Source organism: Mytilus trossulus, unplaced genomic scaffold (assembly GCF_036588685.1).
Source record: "Mytilus trossulus isolate FHL-02 unplaced genomic scaffold, PNRI_Mtr1.1.1.hap1 h1tg000125l___fragment_2___debris__unscaffolded, whole genome shotgun sequence".
Classification (NCBI taxonomy): domain Eukaryota; kingdom Metazoa; phylum Mollusca; class Bivalvia; order Mytilida; family Mytilidae; genus Mytilus; species Mytilus trossulus.
In genome coordinates this window covers 224,857-245,112 of record NW_026963299.1, presented here as the reverse complement: position 1 = coordinate 245,112, position 20,256 = coordinate 224,857, and the positions used below count along the sequence as shown (strand labels likewise).

General features: G+C 31.4%; 1 protein-coding gene and 1 long non-coding RNA gene across 2 annotated transcripts; one reads left to right on the top strand and one right to left on the bottom strand.

Moving 5' to 3' along the window:
* Positions 1 to 330: 330 nt before the first annotated feature.
* LOC134700153 (uncharacterized) lies at positions 331 to 1,720 on the bottom strand. The gene is made up of 3 exons (XR_010103790.1): positions 1,339 to 1,720; positions 850 to 930; positions 331 to 449 (listed from the first exon to the last, which is right to left on the bottom strand). It is a non-coding gene; the product is annotated as an uncharacterized LOC134700153 (long non-coding RNA).
* An 812-nt stretch (positions 1,721 to 2,532) lies between these two features.
* On the top strand, positions 2,533 to 20,239 carry LOC134700151 (lactase/phlorizin hydrolase-like). The gene is made up of 9 exons (XM_063561517.1): positions 2,533 to 2,557; positions 14,287 to 14,417; positions 14,884 to 15,138; positions 15,930 to 16,113; positions 16,320 to 16,499; positions 17,179 to 17,299; positions 19,231 to 19,409; positions 19,709 to 19,924; positions 20,226 to 20,239. The coding sequence occupies exons 1-9, from the start codon at positions 2,533 to 2,535 to the stop codon at positions 20,237 to 20,239; spliced, it is 1,305 nt and encodes a 434-aa protein (XP_063417587.1).
* The last annotated feature ends 17 nt before the right edge of the window (positions 20,240 to 20,256 follow it).

Sequence of the window (20,256 nt, the reverse complement as noted above, 5' to 3'; positions counted from 1 at the left end):
CTCAAACAAGTTTAACTACTATGCGTACAAATTTTAACTTTTATATTAAATTAATATTTAAATGTTTAACTTGTATGATAAATTTATCTGATATTTATAAATTTAATTGAAAATTAAATCTAAATTTTAAACTAAACTGAAAATTAAATTTTAAATTTAAATTAAATCTGAAATTTTAAATGCACAAACAAATATTTTCACAATCAACACAACACAATGTACAACATACAACACTAATACATGTAAACAACTATATACTATATAGGACTATGCACAAACAATCAACATATAACACAAATGACAATGATAATAAACTAAGTCGCACACACGTGGGCGCCAATGTAAAAGCCGGTTTCTTGAGGCTTTCAGTAAATAATAACTAAACTTCTGAATAGGGTTCTGTAACTTTTATTTCAGACTAACGAAGTAATGGTAATGTAAATAAAGCCCTGTAAAATATAAATGTACTTATAAATTACAGAAAGATAAATCTGTTAACTAAGTAATAATTAAAACTAATGTTCGTAATTCATTATCATGCAAACTTATTTAGCTGCATACATATGTATCTGATCACAAAAATATATAATGTCGATACTATAGCAATTACTTGTCTCAATTACAATTATACCAATTCGACTTTAAGTTATTATAGTACATGTTCTCATATGCTGTCTCATACCAAAGTCTATTGAACAATACTTGTGTTGATAATCTAAACTACACAAAACGTAAGCAGCATGCTTGTTAAATCAAAAAGCAACTAATCACAAAAAGTAACAATAAAAGCAAAGCAAATATTAAAAACTAAAGCTAAGCGAAGCAAGAATACAAATACACTTAGCTTACCTCACATATCGTGCAAGTGGCACATTTCCATATAAACAATATTATACACTACATCTTTAGTACAGTAAGGTTTAAATATACCTGTATAACAAAAATGATTATTATAAATCTTTGTTAAGCAATGTTTATTGTTTATAGTAAAAATCAATATCAACCTAGATATATATTTTTAGTTCTTATATCGATTTACTTTAATTCGATTTACCTTTAAACATTACAACATTCTTTCGGTCTACTCGACACTCGCATTCATTCAATTTATATGTAAACTTTATCTTCAAATCATTATACCAGATGTAATAGGTTATTGAAGTATTATTTTATATGATCGTAAAATTCAACTGTTCTTATGTTTTAATATACATTTACGATCTCCTTTGTTATGAAATTTAACTCTCGTTCTCGACATTCACTCTAACATGCATACGTGTAAAATATGAACTATTGGACAGTTACTGCAAAGTTAATAAAGAAAGATATAGAACTGACCTTATAAATGAAACTCCAATCACAGAATTGTTATAGATTAATTTATAAAGTTGTTAATTTGCAGGCAGGTAAATATAGGTGTTGACCACAAGATGTCTTCCCATAAGATATCGAACAAAAGAATTAAACCGCCAAAAGTACTGACCAATAGTAGAATTGTCCGAAAGCGGTCAAATCAACCGTGAAAATAAAGTGATAACTACAGTGAAATCAGACTTAACCAAACCATAAGAATAGAATTCGTCCGTCAATAGTCCATGTCAATAAGTTAAAATAGAATAACACATAATACTAATCCTTAATTACAGAATGTAATTAATAAGCTAACAATATAACTTTATTCAAATATGTACTAATATCAATTACTAAGAATATAAAAATATACAAAATACATAAAATAACAGGCTATCACACCTACATGGCATTAAAATGCTTGGTGTCTTAAACCTCCTTGGAATTCAAATGTTGGATGTGGTAAATTGCCTTGGCATTCAAATGTTTGAGGTCTTATACCTCATTGGCATTAAAATCATTTAGGTCTTATACCTCCTTGGCTTTCAAATATTTGACGTCTTATACTAGTAAATTGTTGGTATCCAACTGTTTAAGGTCCAATATCTCCTTGGCATACAATTTTTTGAAGTCTTGCAAATCCTCGGTAATTCAAATGCGTGAGTTCTTATAGCTCTTCAGCATTCGAATGTGTAAGGTGTTATTCCAACCTAACATACAAATAGTTAAAGTCTTATAACTCCTTGGCTTTTTAATGTTGGAGGTCTTATACCTCCTTGGCATTTAAATATTTGAAATCTTCTAGCTCTTTGGTATTCAAATTTTTGACCTCAAATACCTCCTTATCATTCCAACGTTTGAGGTCGTATACCTCTTTAACTTTCAAGTGTTTAAAGTCATATAACTCCTTAGCATTCAAATATTTGAGGTCTTATACCTCCTATACATTCAAATGTTTGAAGTCATATAACTCCTTAGCATTCAAATATGTGAGGTCTTATACCTCCTATGCATTCAAATGTTTAAAGTCATATAACTCCTTAGCATTCAAATATGCGAGGTCTTATACCTCCTATGCATTCAAATGCTTGAAGTCATATTACTCCTTAGCATCCATATATGTGAGTTCTTATACCTCCTATGCATTCAAATGTTTGAGGTCATTAGCATTTAAATACCGTAATGCGAGGTCTTATACCTCCAAGAGGTATAGGGTGAGGGTTGAGTTATCAAAAACATGTTTAACCCCGCCGCAATTTTGCACCTGTCCCAAGTCAGGATCCTCTTGTCTATGTTAGTCTTGTATGGTTTTTAATTTTAGTTTTTTGTGTTTAATTCGGAGTTTAGTATGGCGTACATTATCACTGAACTACTATACATATTTGTTTAGGGGCCAGCTGAAGGACGCCTCCGGTAGCGGGAGTTTCTCGTTACATTGAAGACCCATTGGCGGCCTTCGGCTGTTGTCTGCTCTATGGTCGGGTTGTTGTCGCTCTGACTCATTCCCCATTTTCATTCTCAATTTTATTTTATTGAAGTCATATAACTCCTAAGCATTCAAATATGTGAGGTATTATAACTCCTATGCATTCAAATGATGAAGTCATATAACTCCTTGTCATTCAAATATATGAGGTCTTATATGCTTTACATCCAAATGTTTGAAGTCATATAACTCTTTGGCATTCAAATATATGAGGTCTTATATGCTATACATCCAAATGTTTGAAGTCATATAACTCCTTGGCATTTAAATACAGTAATGCGAGGTCTTATACCTCCTATGCATTCAGCTTTGTACTTGTTTGGTTTTATAAATATTTTGATTTGAGCGTCACTGATGAGTCTTATGTAGACGAAACGCGCGTCTGACGTACTAAATTATAATCCTGGTACCTTTGATAACTATTAAGTCATATAGCTCCTTAGCATTCAATTATGTGAGGTCTTATACCTTCTACGCATTCAAATGTTTGAAGTCATATAACTCCTTAGCATTCAAATATATAATTTCGTATACCTCCTATGCATTTAAATGTTTGATGTTTAATACTTCTTAGATAAAAAAAAAAATATCTGAGGACTCATAACCCCATGACATTCAAAAGTTTCAGATCTGATATTTACGTAGCATTCTAATGTTTCAGGTCTTCTACCTACGTATCATTCAAATGTGTTATGTCTTATACCTCATTGTCATTGAAATTACTATTATTCGTTTGATACCAATTTTCGTGGATATCGTTGGTACAGGGAAACCACGAATTCAAATTTTCAACGAATCAGCAATTTGTTGTATGATTAAATGCAGACTTTTTCAAAACCACGAAATCAAATATCAAAGAAAATGCAAGTTTTCCTGAATCCACCACGAAAATGAATCCACAAAATGTCTTATACTTCGTTGGGTTGGCATTTAAAATATTTGAGGTATAATACATTTTTTGCTTTCAAATGTTTGAGGTCTTAAATACCTAATTAACATTCAAATGTTTGTGGTCTTTTACCTTCTTGGCATTCAAATGATTGGATCTGAACGATCATGATCAAGGTCAATCCCGAAAAGTGCGTCGGGTGCTAGGAAGTGCATTATTAATTTTTAATATTTATTCGTAATTTTTTAGATGGTGGTTAGCTGTAAATCTTTCTGCATTGATTCAAACGCAAACACGTGTATAATAATTTGTTATTATGTTAAATGTTTGGAACCAGTTTTGAATACGCTGATATATATTTTATGTTTCTATTACTGAGATAGAATAAAACCTTATGAGCGCCATGGAAATGGAAACTATCAAGGCATCCTACGCAAAGCAGGAAACTTAAAAATATAAAGACATAAAGCTATTACAGAGCTTATTCATTTTCATTTTATCCTGAATAATTGGCTTGGAATATTTAATACTTTTACAGATTTAGGACGATTAAGAGCTTTACATATTGTATAGCCACATGCTTTTGTTGAAGACTGTTTGTTGTTGGATTATCGTCTCATCTCTTTTTCTGGAAGATAAGTAGATATAAGAAGATGTGGCTTGATTTTAGTTTAAACATATTTTATTGTTCAAAAATGACAAATGGATTAGACACAAGTTTTTCAAATTAGTAACGTCTTCTCCGTGAGTGCCATGAGACAACTCTCACATTCAAGTCACAATATAAAAAAGTAAACCATTAAAGGTAAAAGTACGGTCTAACACGGAGCCTTGGATCACACCGAACAGCAAGCTATAAAGGGCATAAAAAATAATACGATTAAACGATTTAAACGGGAAAACCAACGGTCGTGTCTATATAAACACAACGGAGAAATGAGAAACACTGATGAATCACATCAACAAACGACTAAACATCAGATTCCTGACTTAAGACAGGTGCAAACAAATTCAGCAAGTTTAAACATTTTAATAGGTAACAACCTTCTCCCTCGTCTGAAATAATAGACCTTTTACCACAGTTCAACACAGAAATAGCACAACTTAACGTTTAGTGTTACCTTTTCACTACTTGATCATTTGATATACTATGATGCAGCGTTCAGACATTAAGTCTCATACCGACACACCCAACAATCATTGTTTAAAGAAAACAAAAAAAGGGTAATACAAAAGCTTCAATTTTAAACTCTATAACTGATAGTAATCTTATTTTATTTTGTAAAGGTAACACTAAACCGTCCAAAAGTATCATTTAGAAACGTCCTGTTCTGGAAAAAATATTTCATTGGAAAGTACCTTTTACAAACCATTTATAAATCTTGTCGAGCGTAGCAACAAATTAAATATAGATAAAATTACAATCAAACATCAATTTTGAATGAAAAATGCAACACGGCTTTATATATTAAAAGGAAATAAATGTTTTGATTTTACAAATTTTTATCAACATTTCGTCTGCTTAACCAGTTATCAAAGGTACCAGGATTATAATTTAGTACGTCAGACACGCGTTTCGTCTACATAAGGCTCATCAGTGACGCTCATATCAAAATATTTATAAAGCCAAATAAGTACAAAGTTGAAGAGCATTGAGGATCCAAAATTCCAAAAAGTTGTGCCAAATACGACTAAGGGAAAAATTCAAAGGTTTGTAAACAGGAAATTTATAACAATTCTCTTTGTTTGCTTCTGGTATAGTAGGACCATGTGATATTTTTCATTTCTTATGTGATCCTTCATGATTAACAAAAATGTGAATATATTTTATAAACCTGAATAATCAAAATGTAGAAAGACTTTCTTTTAAAGGAAAATTAACTTCTAAATTCTATCAAAATCTGAAGAAATATACTGATGATGTATTGTCTTCCAACTATCTCAGATATTCGACAACCGCATATCACAAACACAGAGGGATTCCAGCTTTGATGGAAGAAAGGGTTACAAAAAAATAAGGGATACATACTGATTAACAAAATAACATACACCAAATCATTTAACAAATATCAAGACAAAATTAAGGGCACAATCGGAAATCATGACCAAACCTCAAAAGTTAAAAGCCAAACTTTTCAATCAAAAATCAACAAATGAAATATCTTTTTTCGATTATACGTAATTGATTCGTAAATGCAGAATACTTGCACATATGTCCATGTTTACTATGCATTGTTTTAATACTTATCTAACATCATTATCACCTTAAACAAGTTTCATATCACTTGATAATCTATGATACGATTTTCTTAGAAAATTTCTAAATTCGGAGCCAAATTTCAGTAAACAATGTAATAATCCTTGCTAAAACTCGTGACAGTTAGTTTAAACATATTTAATTGTCCAAAAACATTGACAGTTGATTAAATGTATAAACCATACAGATCTTAAAGTCATAAGAAACGAGTGACCGGTGAAAAATAATGTTCTTCCAATTCTTGAACCGATGCATACAAACATCATAAACTTAGTCTTCTGTGCTCGAATTTTTCATTTTTTTTCGTGTAAATTTCGTATAATTGTCAATTTTTTTTTCAATCGGTCAGTGTTGTTGTAAAAATATGGCAGGTAATTAAAGTTCGTGTTTTGAAGCCGAAGTTTAACGATTGTCACCTGTTTGTCAACAATTGACGAAAAATAAACAAAAAAGCATGTAAATTGAGCACGTGTTTAACATGTTAATTCAGATAATAGTTTATTTTAAGGACATCGATGCGTATTGTGGTCACCGGATTTTTACGAGATGGGTCACACTGAGGTCACCTTGCATACGGAAAATATGTCGGGGGAATTGCTTGCTGGAAGGAAGCTATTAAAATAAAGTAAACTTCTTCTAAATATGAATAAATTAAAGAATTTTCTTCAGAAAAAAGTATATGTACATAAGTTTTATAATGAAAACTATCCATTGAGTTATTAAAATCATATGCATTATTTTTTTTTATTTGAGGTTTCTTATGACTTTAACATGAGTAGTATATTATTGGTATGACCTAGTTTGATATAAAAATTAAAATAAATAAATAATTCATGGAAATAGGAAAAGATCTGTGGTATTCATTGATGACACAAAATCAGAAGCACAGCAAACAAACACACAAAAACAAAGAAACAGCGTTTTTTTTTGGATGTTCAAAATCACCATGAGGCATTGAACACGGAGTCCCAAAAACTCTGACCTTTCTACAATTCATCTGAGTTTTGATATATAATTATTATACTTCGAATAAATTCAACAAATTTAAAATGAAAACGAAAATTTTTAAAATTAAAGAATACACATATTTACTGCAGAAAGTACATACCCGATCAAAAATTGTCGATTTTTAATACAATCATCAGCATTAAATCAATTATGCTCGTACATGTAGACAATCGTTAAAAAAAAGGGGAAAAAAGGAAGTAACATCACCCAACTTCCTAAATAAAGTATATTGCCATATACCTTTTGTTTGTAAAGTCCCAAAATCAACGGATCTGTAAATAGTCACTTAAACTTCCTGATTGAAAATATGTTAAAATAGGAACACCTATATCAATTAGCATTACTAAACCATGTCGAGTGATCACAATGAGAAATAAATTGTTAAATATAACCTCTCATGCAAGCAATCCTTTGAGTTTGTTCCATTTTTAGAATGACGCTGAAATACATATAAATTAACAAAAATAGAAAAAACATAATGACAATAAATATAAATGAACTGATAGAAAAACAAAATTCCCGCATCATTTTCCTCAAATTATAACAAACGACGAGAATATAAAATTATAGGAGCATTGTGTAAAATTGGATTAAAATGCTGCTATGTGGATAAATGCTTAGAGTATCAACCTCAATTTATCTGTCGACTTGTTTAATACCTGTCTTGAACATGCCATATATGTATGCAGCTAGATTATAGAAGTAAAGAAAAAATTACAAAAACAAATTATTGATATGCGGCAAATATTGAATTCAGTCACTTAAGAAAATCTCATAAGTTGAAAGACTGTGTGAATAATCTTCCAAATTCCGTTTTCGGAGACAAAGAAGCTGTGAAATGTCTATCATCTCTTCACGATTAATATGTTGTTGTTCATGCACAAAAATAATATTGTCTATGTTTGAAAATCGTACTACCACGAGTGTCTTGTGAAAGAATTAGGACTTAATGAACACTTGGGTAATTCCACATACAAAAACATAATAAATTATCATTTGGCAAGGATGAGATTTTGGCGAATCAAAAGTCTTTCATGACTTCAATAAACATTAAATTGAACCACAAATCGCCGGCTCAGCTGCATTTTCGATGAATGTATTGTCCATTAGATTGACAAAAAGTATGTTTGTATTATGTCTGCAGTTGAAGTGGTTCTTCAGAAATACAGTGAACCTGTTTACTCGCGTAGTGTTATTTACTTTATGTTGGTTCTAAAAAAATACCGTCTATACATAATTTCAAATCTCGATTGTTTTTCTGGAATTATTTCTTTCAAAACTTTTGATTCATCATCCCCGTATACCACTCCTCCCCATATGAAATTGAAAAATTGTCTAAGAGAACGATGCTTTTTCATATGAAATTGGAAGATACGCTATAATTTTAGCTATCGACAACATATTTGATGAACTTGGAGGTAGACTTTTTCAACAAATTGTCCGCATTCCTATGGGAAAAAACTGTGCACCTCTTCTTGCCGACCTTTTCTTATTTTCATATGAACCGTAGATCCTTCAGACACTTGTCAAAAACAAGAGGATCAAAGAAGCCAGATTATCTAATTTCACTTTCAGATATATTGATGATGTTCTTTCCATAAACAATCCGAACTTTTCTGATTGGGTTCCATTAATATATCCCCAAGAACTAGAAATTAAGGAAGCAACAGACATGGCTTCCCACTTCATTTGTAGACTAATATCTCGAGTTTGACTTACACAGTCATCTCAGTACCAGAATCTATGACAAACGAGACGATTTTAATTTTGAAATTATAAATTTTCCCCACCTTAGTAGCAATATACCAACCTCACCTGCATATGGGATATATACTTCCCAACTCATTCGATATTCAAGAACCTACAGCTCCTACTCAGACTTTATAAAACGTCATCATTGTCTGAGTAGAAAGTTGATGAACCAGGGGTATGTTATAGAACGTGTCGTTCTTTTAAAAAAAAAGTTCATCGGAAGGTACCAAGACCTTGTTGATAAACATTCCGTATCAACTCTACAAATCATACATGATGGTCTTGATGTATATATTCTACGTACTGATGTTGTTTATCATCTTAACAACGCGTTATATTGTTCTTTCATTTTTCTATGTTCTATTGTTAATATTACGTTTACTGTTTGATTGTTTTATGTGATATCCGTTTAACGACGCTCGGTACTTAAACATTCCGTCAATGTGTTTGTATTATCTTTCATTTTTTGCTGGTGTGTTTTGTATATGCGACTTTTTGTGTTTCTTTTGGTTCTTATAACGTGACTCTGTACTTTTAAATGTCCTGTCAATATGATATTGTTCTATTGTATGTCATTATGATATATTTCTATTATCACTGGGGTAAAGCTGATGACCGTAACTGCATTCACGGTCATCCCAAGATGTCGGACGAAAAATTAGGTCAGTATTTGTATTGTCTTTTAAGGTGTTTCTACATCATTTTCTTTACAAAGCATACATTGGTACGATGTAAATTTATAAAAGATTCACATGGAAGTCACAAATCTCTACCGAGGAACTTGTATAGAACGGGAAATTTGATTTGAAAAAATCGCTAAGATGACCGTAAATCTATCAGTAATACATAGGTTGCGTTCGTTAAAATCAAAAACGTCACAACAGACACGGGCATAGCGAACAAGTTGTGAAATATAAACACCGTAAGATGGTGCCAAAGGATGTGTCATCTAAAAATGGAAAATTAACAATAGGGAACGAAAAATCGTCTCTTTTGTCGTAAATTTTAGTGTGTAGTTTCCCGTTTAAAACCGAAATATCTAAATCCAGAAAAGGACAGTTATTACCGAATACATTTGATTTATTTAAAGTAAGTTCCTTGGGGTTAATTTCAGCCGTATATTGAGAAAATTCTTGATTATTTAACAAAAAATCTCATCAAGATAACGGTAAGTGTTGTTGAATTTATCGATTAAATGCAATTTCGACGGGTCTTTACTGAGTTTTAAAAAAACATGAAGAACATATTGACTTTCCTATCTCATGAATAACGTGTTTACACAAATAAAACATAAAATAATCGTCACACATTTTTTTACTCTAATAGTAATAAGACACTATACATATCGTATGCTTACATTCCCTTACCCAAATAAAGATATAATTATAGCCTGAACATTTGACACTGTTTATTATTTTTTATTGGTGTCGGGTTTTTAATGTATCACAAGTTCCTGTTAAGGATCAAACTAAATACCCATATCCCAATATCGTCAAGTATATACAGTGACTAAACGATTTTTTTCTTCTCTATAAAAAATTCTCTTCTTTATTTTCTGTTTTCTTGTAAAACGTTATATTTAAAAATTAATAATAGACAATTTTTGCATTTAATCCCTTTGTTATATTTTTGCCTTGGTGGCCATAACGGTTAGCAGAAACATTTTTTTCTTCTTTATACCCAATCAAATACTCATGATAGATTTGGTTTCAATTGGCTGAGTTGTTTCAGCGGAACGGGTACTGGTTAACGGACAAGGGAGACGAGAAGGTGGAAAAGGTTCACTATGCAAATGAAATATTTATCAAACTAAGACTATGTATTTTACATCATTGAATGTGAACGATTGTTACAAAAACTAAATATACAGAGAAGAAAAAAATATTCGTCGTTTTTCAATATTCATATTTTGAAAGCCATAAAAAAAACCTTTAAAATAAATTGTATAACATGTTATATAAAGATTTAGGTAAAAAACGATTTAAAAAAAAAATCAAAATAAAGGTCATGTTGCGAATATCGAATGAGTGGGGGAAAAAGAAAGCACCCTCAATTTTTTCATTAAAAATCCTGATGAAAATAAATCCAGAAATGCTTCAAACTAACCTTATTTTACAAACTAAAATAACATACGCACATACATTCATTTGTTGTAAATGGGTTATTCATACTTTACAAACATCACGATAAGAAAATCAGTAGATAAAAGTTTTTCAACGGGTAAAGTGGTACATCATTAATACTCAAAAGGATGCTAAAATTATTGATTTTTTCATCGCTATTATATTTTTGCAATTCAGAAGAATTTTTATTAGGAAAATTCCCGGAAGATTTCGGATGGGGAGCTTGCAGCTCTGCCTATCAAACAGAGGGTGCATGGAACCAAGACGGTATTTATTATTTCTTGTATTACAATATAATAATCATTAAAATGAGCAATGGTAAAAAAATCGCATTTAAATCTTCCGAATAATTAATTGACCATTTTTTGTGTCAGAGGCTCTAACCACTATGACAACGTGAAAGATGGTTTTCCTTTCAGTAATCTGTCAGTACGTGCCCTGTCTTGTCTGAGACTTTTCAGAATCGAGTATGGCTACATTATCATACAAAATGTCTGCAAGTTTTCGTGACAAAATATTTGTGGAGAGGCACGTATTTTCTCGTCATCCTTTGATACATGTGTGACTTTTTTTAAGATGATGCTTCGAAACTATCAATCGTCCTTTTTAATCCTTTTATCGTTTTCTTTTTATAATGTCAGACTTTGGACTGGCGGATGTTTTTTCACATTTTTTAACATTTTAAAGAATGAAAATTCAGCATTGGGAGTATTAACATAGAATTCCGAAAGGGATGTTGTTATAAATTCACCAGGAAGCAGTCTTAACTTACGACCATAACTCAAGATATATATTTTTGCAAGCATGCAGTTTTTACGATTTTATCAGTGTCTATCCCCTATATTATGTCTTGATAAATAATAGCTTGCGTAATACAGAAGTAGTTGTCTTCAAATAAAAACAAGAATCTTCCAATATTTTTATCACGGACATTTTTTTCTCTCTTCCAATATTTCATTCGAAGAATTTTTTTCTCAGCTAAGCCTTTAATATAATTAATAGTATTTCACATATAAACGTGTAGTAATTAACTGTATATATATAATGGTTATTTTCCAAACGATTTGGGCTCCGAAATAAAAAAAAAAAAAAACTTGAGCCGATTTTTAGATTGGACAACTTAAGTTTCCTAAACAGCTTCTCTTACTAGTGCAGTGTCCTTCAAGGATTTGATAAGTGTTTAACTTTGTCTAGGAATAATACAACGAGTAGACAAAATCTCAAAAGGTTGTAAATTAGGATGAATATATATTTGTATAGCCTTATTTACTTAGTTATTTATTGTCCTGAATGTAAGTGTGTATAATGATATTTTCTTTACTATGATATACAGGAATCTGTTCGTCGTTATCTATGAATTGTAAGTTCTCTGTAAATATTGGTTATATCATTGCTAACGAACTGAAGCACAATGTTACACGACAAAAAAAGTCTGGTCTGAAACCTGGGAGAATGCAATCATTATTATCTCGATTAATTATCAAACAAACTGAATTTTTCTAAACCTTACATATCAAGTCGTCGATTAAATAAAATTGAAGAAATAAAAGATAAGATTATGTTCAAGGTGGTTATTTCCTGTGGCTGTGCAACAATTTTGTACATGGAGAGTCGTTTGTTTTTAACTAACATGTTATTCTGATAACAAATAACAAATATATAACATAGACATTTCTTTTAACAAACTAATTCTAAGATTTTTACTTCATCACAGCTGTACATAGTCTTTGAATAGTTTTCTTTATTGCATGCGAACGATATTCTAACGTTATACCGGCAGTTATTTTCATCAAAATATGGATTTTGATTTGACTAATATTCCACTCGAACTGGTATTTGTGAATGAAGACCCAATTCCATTCTGAAAAATAATTGAAAATCTATGAATGATCGAACTTTTCATCTTTATTTCAGCCAAGTGCTCCGATTGCTACTTTAGAGTTACTAGCAATTACTATTCCACCTAGGGAAAATGTAAATGTATTAAAAATTATAATGATCTGCCAATCAAAATATGACAAATATGTATCCTCTAATAATTCAAACGAATCGAAAGTTAATTTGCAGGATAATTCATCATTGACGCCGTAAAAGAGATGTACTTGCGCAGACGAAATAACTTTCATTTAATTTTTGAGTATGTCCCAAACAACAAGTTCAAGTTCAAGTTCTGATTCGTGTAATTTTTCAGCAACATTACCTTCGCAAATCCCTAACCCATTCAGTGTGGTATCACAGCAACCTCACCATTATCAATTTCAGCAGTCTACATCACCTGGTATAAACATGTTCCCCCTCCTCCGTCGTCATATTCCTATTCAAGCCCGCCACCGTGGATGGTCGACCTTATAAAAAAGGTGGACGACTTAGGCACAAAAATGAACTCGGTAGATGATATAAAATCTTCTGTAAAAAGCATGGACTCCAAATTGTCGCAAATGAAATCTGATGTCGACTGATGTTCGGCGGGTGGGTGACATGGAGGGAAGTCAATAATTTATTTCTCAGATTTTTGAGAAAAATAAATCCGATGTTGAAAGTATTGCTACTGAAATGGTCGAGCTTAGATCCATAAACAAGGAAATTTCTGACCAACTTGAAACCCTTCGTTGTGAAAATTTAAGGGACAATTTACAGTTTACTTGGTGTTGAGGAGGGGGAAGGTGAAGAATGTGTTGATATTATGAAAAATATTTGTTCAACAATTTGTATATTTCGGAACCAGTTGAAATTTCTACTGCTAATCTTATAGGATGGGACAAAAAGGTATCGGTAAAACAAATTATGATAACACCCAAACTACCAATCCACGACCGATCGTTGCTAAATTTATTCTACGTCAACAGAGGGACAAAGTAAGAAAAAATTCTCCTAAGCTAAAGAATACAGACATTTGAATCTCGGAACATTTTCCAAAGTCTGTGCACGAAAAACGCAAAACTCTGATTCCAATGTACAAAAAAGCAAAACTTAAAGAATTGAATTGAATATAGAAACCAATTCTTTATCTTTTATTTTTGCCTCAATAAGCTTTAAAGCCATAGCAGAGAAAATGATGTTGGTTGAAATCTAATATCTGCGTTTGGAGTTACTAAATGATGGGTTAAGTTCAAACCATATATTTTCCCTTGAGAATTTGTATTGGCCTATATGATAATTAAATGTCTAAAAAGAATGCAGTTGAAAGGGTTTAACTTCATTTTAAACACGCTTAATATGTGCGTTTTTGTTTAGAACCTTGTATCTCTACAATTGAAAAAATGTGTATTACTCACTTTAAGCATGTCCTTACAAGTTTTATTTAAAACTTTTGTCTTTAAACAATTAAGATGAAAAACATATTATATTTCTATTCAAATAAGGGAGAAAACATGTTATCATTTAAATAAAATTTCACAGTTAAGATAATTGACTGTTGTAGGTAAAGGCTTGAGTATTTGGGATCGATTTACACATTCATCAGGAAAGATTCCCGGCAACGCCACGGGAGATACAGCAGCAGACAGTTACCACAAATACCCGGATGACGTTAAATGTATACAACAACTTGGGGTAAGATAAGTATCAATTTTATATTCTAATGATAAATAAGAGAATATGACAAAAGCATACCTTTTGAATATCTTTCTAAACGATAAGATATGCGGTTATCTACTCTTTGAACAAAATTTGGACAATATTTGGGCGGTGTTAAACATTTATGCCAAATTTGCGGGAACAACAAAGAATAACCATTAAGGATATAAACATATATAGAAATCATTCCGTTTTCAGTTAACAGCATATTGTCCTACATGTTTTCTTTGACACATTAGAGAAAGTTACATTTTGAAAAAGATGCGAAAATGGAATCCCTTTATCGAGTTGCAAGTGATATGTGAATGATTGATAAAAGCAATTTGAAACTTGACAAAAAGATGTAACATACAAGCTGATGATTGTTTTAAAGAGCAAGAATTGTCTTACTGTTAAGATAAAAACACATTGTTAGCTTGTAAATATTGCCATTATCTTGTAGGCTAAACACTTCAAACTACAACTGTCATGGAGTAGACTACAACCAACAGGCACGGGTAATTTAAACGCTAAAGCTGTAGAACATTATAATGGTGTTATCAATGCCTACAGAGATGCAGGTGTCCATCTTATGGTAGAGCTGTATCACTGGGACCTACCTCAGACTCTACAGGACATTGGAGGATGGCTTAATCCGGATATCATACAGACATTCAAAAACTATAGTGATCAATGTTTTGAGACATTTGGAACTAAGGTTAATATCATATAAAATAATGTGTGAAGTTATATGGAAAGCAACAAGGTACTGTACTATATTGTATATCACTTTAACCATGCAACTTTTCAACTTACGTGTAATTTAATGTCTTTTGTGAATGTCATATAAATCTGACATATATATCAATACTATTTACATATTGTAACTTAATTAAGATGCTTATCCTATCCGCTCTGCATTTCTTTTAAGCAGAGGGTCAAATTCGGATGGTCAATGAAATCTACTGTTATGTAATATTACATACTAGGACAAGTGATACATGTATATGTATAACTAAAAGAGTTTTCATAAATTTCAAAGAACACAAAATATCTAAACTTTGCTTGTTTTTAACATGTGTAATGCATCACAATGAAGTCGATGTCAATTTTGAATCACAGTCTTAAACGTTATTTGTTTTTGAATTCATCTGCATTTTACCAAATCGCTACGCCACACCTGACAAGAAAGATTGATTATCTGTATGAAAATACACAGTTTTACTTACGCAAATGTTTTTTTTTTGCTCAGACTCAGTCTTTTAAAGTTCAAGTATTTGCCATAATCATATTTTTCTTTTTTTTTTAATAAATCAATAAAGATTCTAGCCTTTTACATGGTAGTATGTTAAAATATACACCAACGTTTTTATAAAATCACCAAGTACACATATGAAACTATGATATTAGCAATTTGAATCTAGTCCGAAGAACTTAAAAGAATTGACTCTGGTGTAGAAACAATTGTCTCCTTTTTTATTACCTTTTGTTTATATAAAATTTGTTTAGGTTACACAATGGATTACATTCCATGACCCCTACACGTTTGTATATGGAGGATACGGACGGACAGACATGGCTCCTGGTATTGGTGGACCTGCAGAATCTGTATATAAAGCAGCTGTCAATGTTTTACAGTCTCATGCTGCAGTATTCCGACTGTATAAAACAGTCTATGAAACAACACAAAGAGGTAAACAGTTTTTATCATTTTCTTACAAAAAAAATCAATGAATTCATCTTTAGAAATGTTGCATTGCAAATCATTCTTTAAATTGTCCTGTAGTTGTGCATTCATATCTTCAAAGTTGTTAATATTGCTTTAGTTTTTTTTAAATTTTGGTATATTACAATCATGATGACGATGACAATGATTATAAATCAGTAGAATTACTCCAGGTCGTGTTGGAATAACCTTACAATCAAACTGGTATGAGACTGGAGATAATACATCTAGAGATAGAGGACTGCAGTTTGATATCGGCATGTGGGCACATCCCTTGTTCTACGGAACGTGGCCCGAAGAGATGAAGCCATTCACAACAAAGTTCAGTTTGACAAGTCCCTACGCGGTGCAAGGTAATACATGTGCAAATTTCTTTTCTTTAAGTAGACACCATATTAAACCACCTTTAAAATCACAAATCAATGTTCTTTGTGTATATTTTTCTTAGCTATGAAGTTTCTGTGAAGAGAAGCAATGTAAGCTTTTTTATTAGGTTAAGAAAAACTTTTCAGTGTGTGTAAACGATAAAAAAAAACGCTAGCCTAAATTTATTCAGCACATCATCTTCCGTACATGACGTTTTAATATTGAAGTATATTTGAACGCTTTTGCAGCCCTTGGAGTTTGTGATAGTAAAGCTGTAATATTGCCAGATAAAAATTCTGTGTTCCGCTATTCGTAAAATACTTATATATGCATTGTCTGAATTGCTTGTTCGTTAGGACCAATTGAAATATATAGAATGTGAAAGGATGTGGGTTAACTGTGTTACTATAGTCACTTAGGCTTTATAATATTTACAGTTTGTGTAATGTATTTAAAATTTTTAACAAATATTAACACAAATTCCGGTCACCTGCTAGAAAATTTGCCTTCAAGCGAAATATAACTTGCTTAAAATAGCTTCTGGACAGATATGTCGAATGCAAAATATATTTTCTAGCTTATTACTTAGCAAAATAAAATTACACTTTTGCTGTATAAATGGTTTTTTGAGGAATATTTTTCATGTAATAATCTTTTTTTTGACAGGCACTCTTGACTTTTTGGAACTTTTATATGTCGGAACTATGTATGCTAAACCGGTTGCAAGAATAGAACAACCGTTCTCCTCATTCGATAACGACAAAGGATTACAAATCTATGAATACAGGTAAACATTGTAGCTTGTTTTATATAATTCATCGAACTTAATAAAAATAATTAGACTAACCACACACTGTCATGGAATTTGAGTACGGACACCATTCTTAATTTTAAATGCAATCTTTATACTCGTTAAACTTGCTGTAAAAATAATCCAGCAAAGTTATGTTTTTGACATTTAAGTCGTATTTTCGGTGTTTAAATATCTTTGTAATATATTATCAAATTATTACATGTCATATCGCATATATTATCAGCCCTAGGTTCAATATCAGCCCAAGAGCCGCATGGCTCGAGGGCTGATATTGACCGAGGGCTGATAATACATGTGATATGAAATATGACATGTTATGATCTTTTTTCAAATGCTCCAACAGTAGAGAAAAATAACAGATTCATATATTGATCCTTTTACGAGGTTCCCGAAAAGAAGTTTAAAGAGTAAAAAGTTAACGGACGTCGTACCCAAAATTTGATACATTCAATATGAAATCTTTCTATCATATTTCTCAACAGAGAAAAAAAACATATTTTTATATGGACGAATCGACCACAAAATAATTCAACAATAAACAAGTGTGAACATTGTATGGAAAAGTCAACTTTTTTAAAGTAACTTTCTAAATCATGTTTCAGAAAAACTATAAAAAATGCTTTTATTTAATTTTTTTTTTTTTTTAATTTAATTTAATTCAATTATTTTACACAATATACATTCCAGTATTCGCATAATTGTTTTGTACACTACTTTGTAATGTTTTTCACTGAAAACATAGCATTGAGGTGTATTTTCCGGAATTTGCCGAGTATCACCGGAACGCCATGTGATAACGTTACAGAAAGGCATGTGATAACAATAAAAAAAAATGTGATAAACTTTTCATATCAGCCCGCTAAGCACCAATTCGAAAAATATGGAAAATACTTTAATTTAATGCTTTTATCATACGGTAAAAATTATATGTTATTTAGTCTAAGTATATGATAAATATACATATATTTATCATATACTTAGACTAAATAACATATGATTTTTACTGTATGATAATACCATTAAATTAACGTAAATTCCATATTTTTCGAATTGGTCCTTAGCGGGCTGATATGAAAAGTTTATCACATGCTTCGATTGTTATCACATGCCTCTCCGTAACGTTATCACATGGCATTCCGGTAATACTCGGCAAATTCCGGAAAATACACCTCAATGCTACGTTTTCAGTGAAAACCATTACAAAGTAGTGTACAAAACAATCATTTTGATACTGGAAAGTATATTTTGTGAAATAATAAATAAAAAAATAAAAAAATAAAAAAAATGCCTTGTTTAAAAATTTCAAACATAATTAAGAAAGTTACATTAAAAAGTTGCCAAACAGTCTTCATTATGTGTATTGTTAAATTTTGTTTGTTTTTTGTCGATTCGTCCATATTAAAATGTGTTACTTCTCTGTTGAGTCAAATGATAGAAAAATTTCATATCGAATGTAATAAATGTGGGGTCCGACGTCCGTGAACTTTTCAATCTTTGAACTTCTATTACAGAACCACGTAAAAGAATCAATATACGAATCAGTTATATTTCTCCATTGTTGAAGCATATGATAAAAAGATCATAACATGTCATTTTTCATATCGCATGTATTATCAGCCCTCGGTCAATATCAGCCCTCGAGCCATGCGGCTCTTGGGCTGATATTGAACCTAGGGCTGATAATACATGCGATATGAAAAATGCCATGTAATAATCTGATAATATCTGTCATTTAGAATCCTTTGAATATCCAAACAGTTATGAATTGATATTGTACGCCCATTCGACTCTTCGTGAAACAAAATCAACTTTGCAACATCTGTATAATTCTGGATTTGTTGTTTAATCAAAGTTATGTTTTAACTTTAATACGTGCTAAGCTCTTTTGTTTGTACTTCGCATAGGTCTGATCCTGAAACAGCTTCAGGAATAAGAAAAGTCTTAAAGTGGGTGAATGATCATTACCCTGGTAAAGAGATGTATATTGCTGGGTATCTAGGTCGACCGAGAACAGGACGTAACTCACTTGAGGACTCGGAAAATGTCATGTGGTATCAAACGCACATAAACCAAGTGCTTAAAGGTAATTCCATTAGTTTGGTGTGTTTGAACTTTTAGTTTTGATATTTGATAATTTTCCTTCAAGTTTGGTGTTTTGTTATTGTAATAGACACATGTCTAAGCTAATTATTAAAATATGAAGGTAAAAACAGCATAGCATTTCGTGTACATGTACTAAAAATATCTTTCACTTTTCAACAGCTATTCAAACAGACAAGGTAACGAATCTGAAACGCTTTTATGGACGGTCCCTTGTTGATAGCTTTGAATGGACAGATGGTTTTGAGTTTAGTTATGGGTTTTGTATGGTAAATTTCACAGATCCTAACTTACCGAGGATTCCAAAATTATCGTCACACTACTACAAACAACTCATTATTGATAATGGGTTCGTCCCAGGTTATCCTGGAATAGGTGGATTATCAACAGCACCCTCTGAACAGACAAATGACATTTTGTATGAGCGGTTCCCGGATGATTTTATGTTTATTACTGGTACATCTGCGTACCAAGTAGAAGGTGGATGGAATAAAGATGGTAAGTCTGGTATAATCATATTGAATTACTTACGGCCTATAATCGGGAAAGACAACACCTATACTTAAAAGTTAGGAGTTCATTTCGTTGGATGAGAATGATATGTAATAAATAACGTTGTATAAGAATCTGAAATTAAATGAAATATTCAAATACAATTATTATGTAACAACATGTAAAATGAAAAGTTCATAAATTCAATCGGTGCACTACGTTTGCGCGCAGTACCATTACATTTGCGCGCAAAAACATTACGTTTGCGCATAGCTTTTGATTACAATTGCGCGCATTTTGTTAACAGGTAAACTCAGGTGAAATACAGGTAATAATAC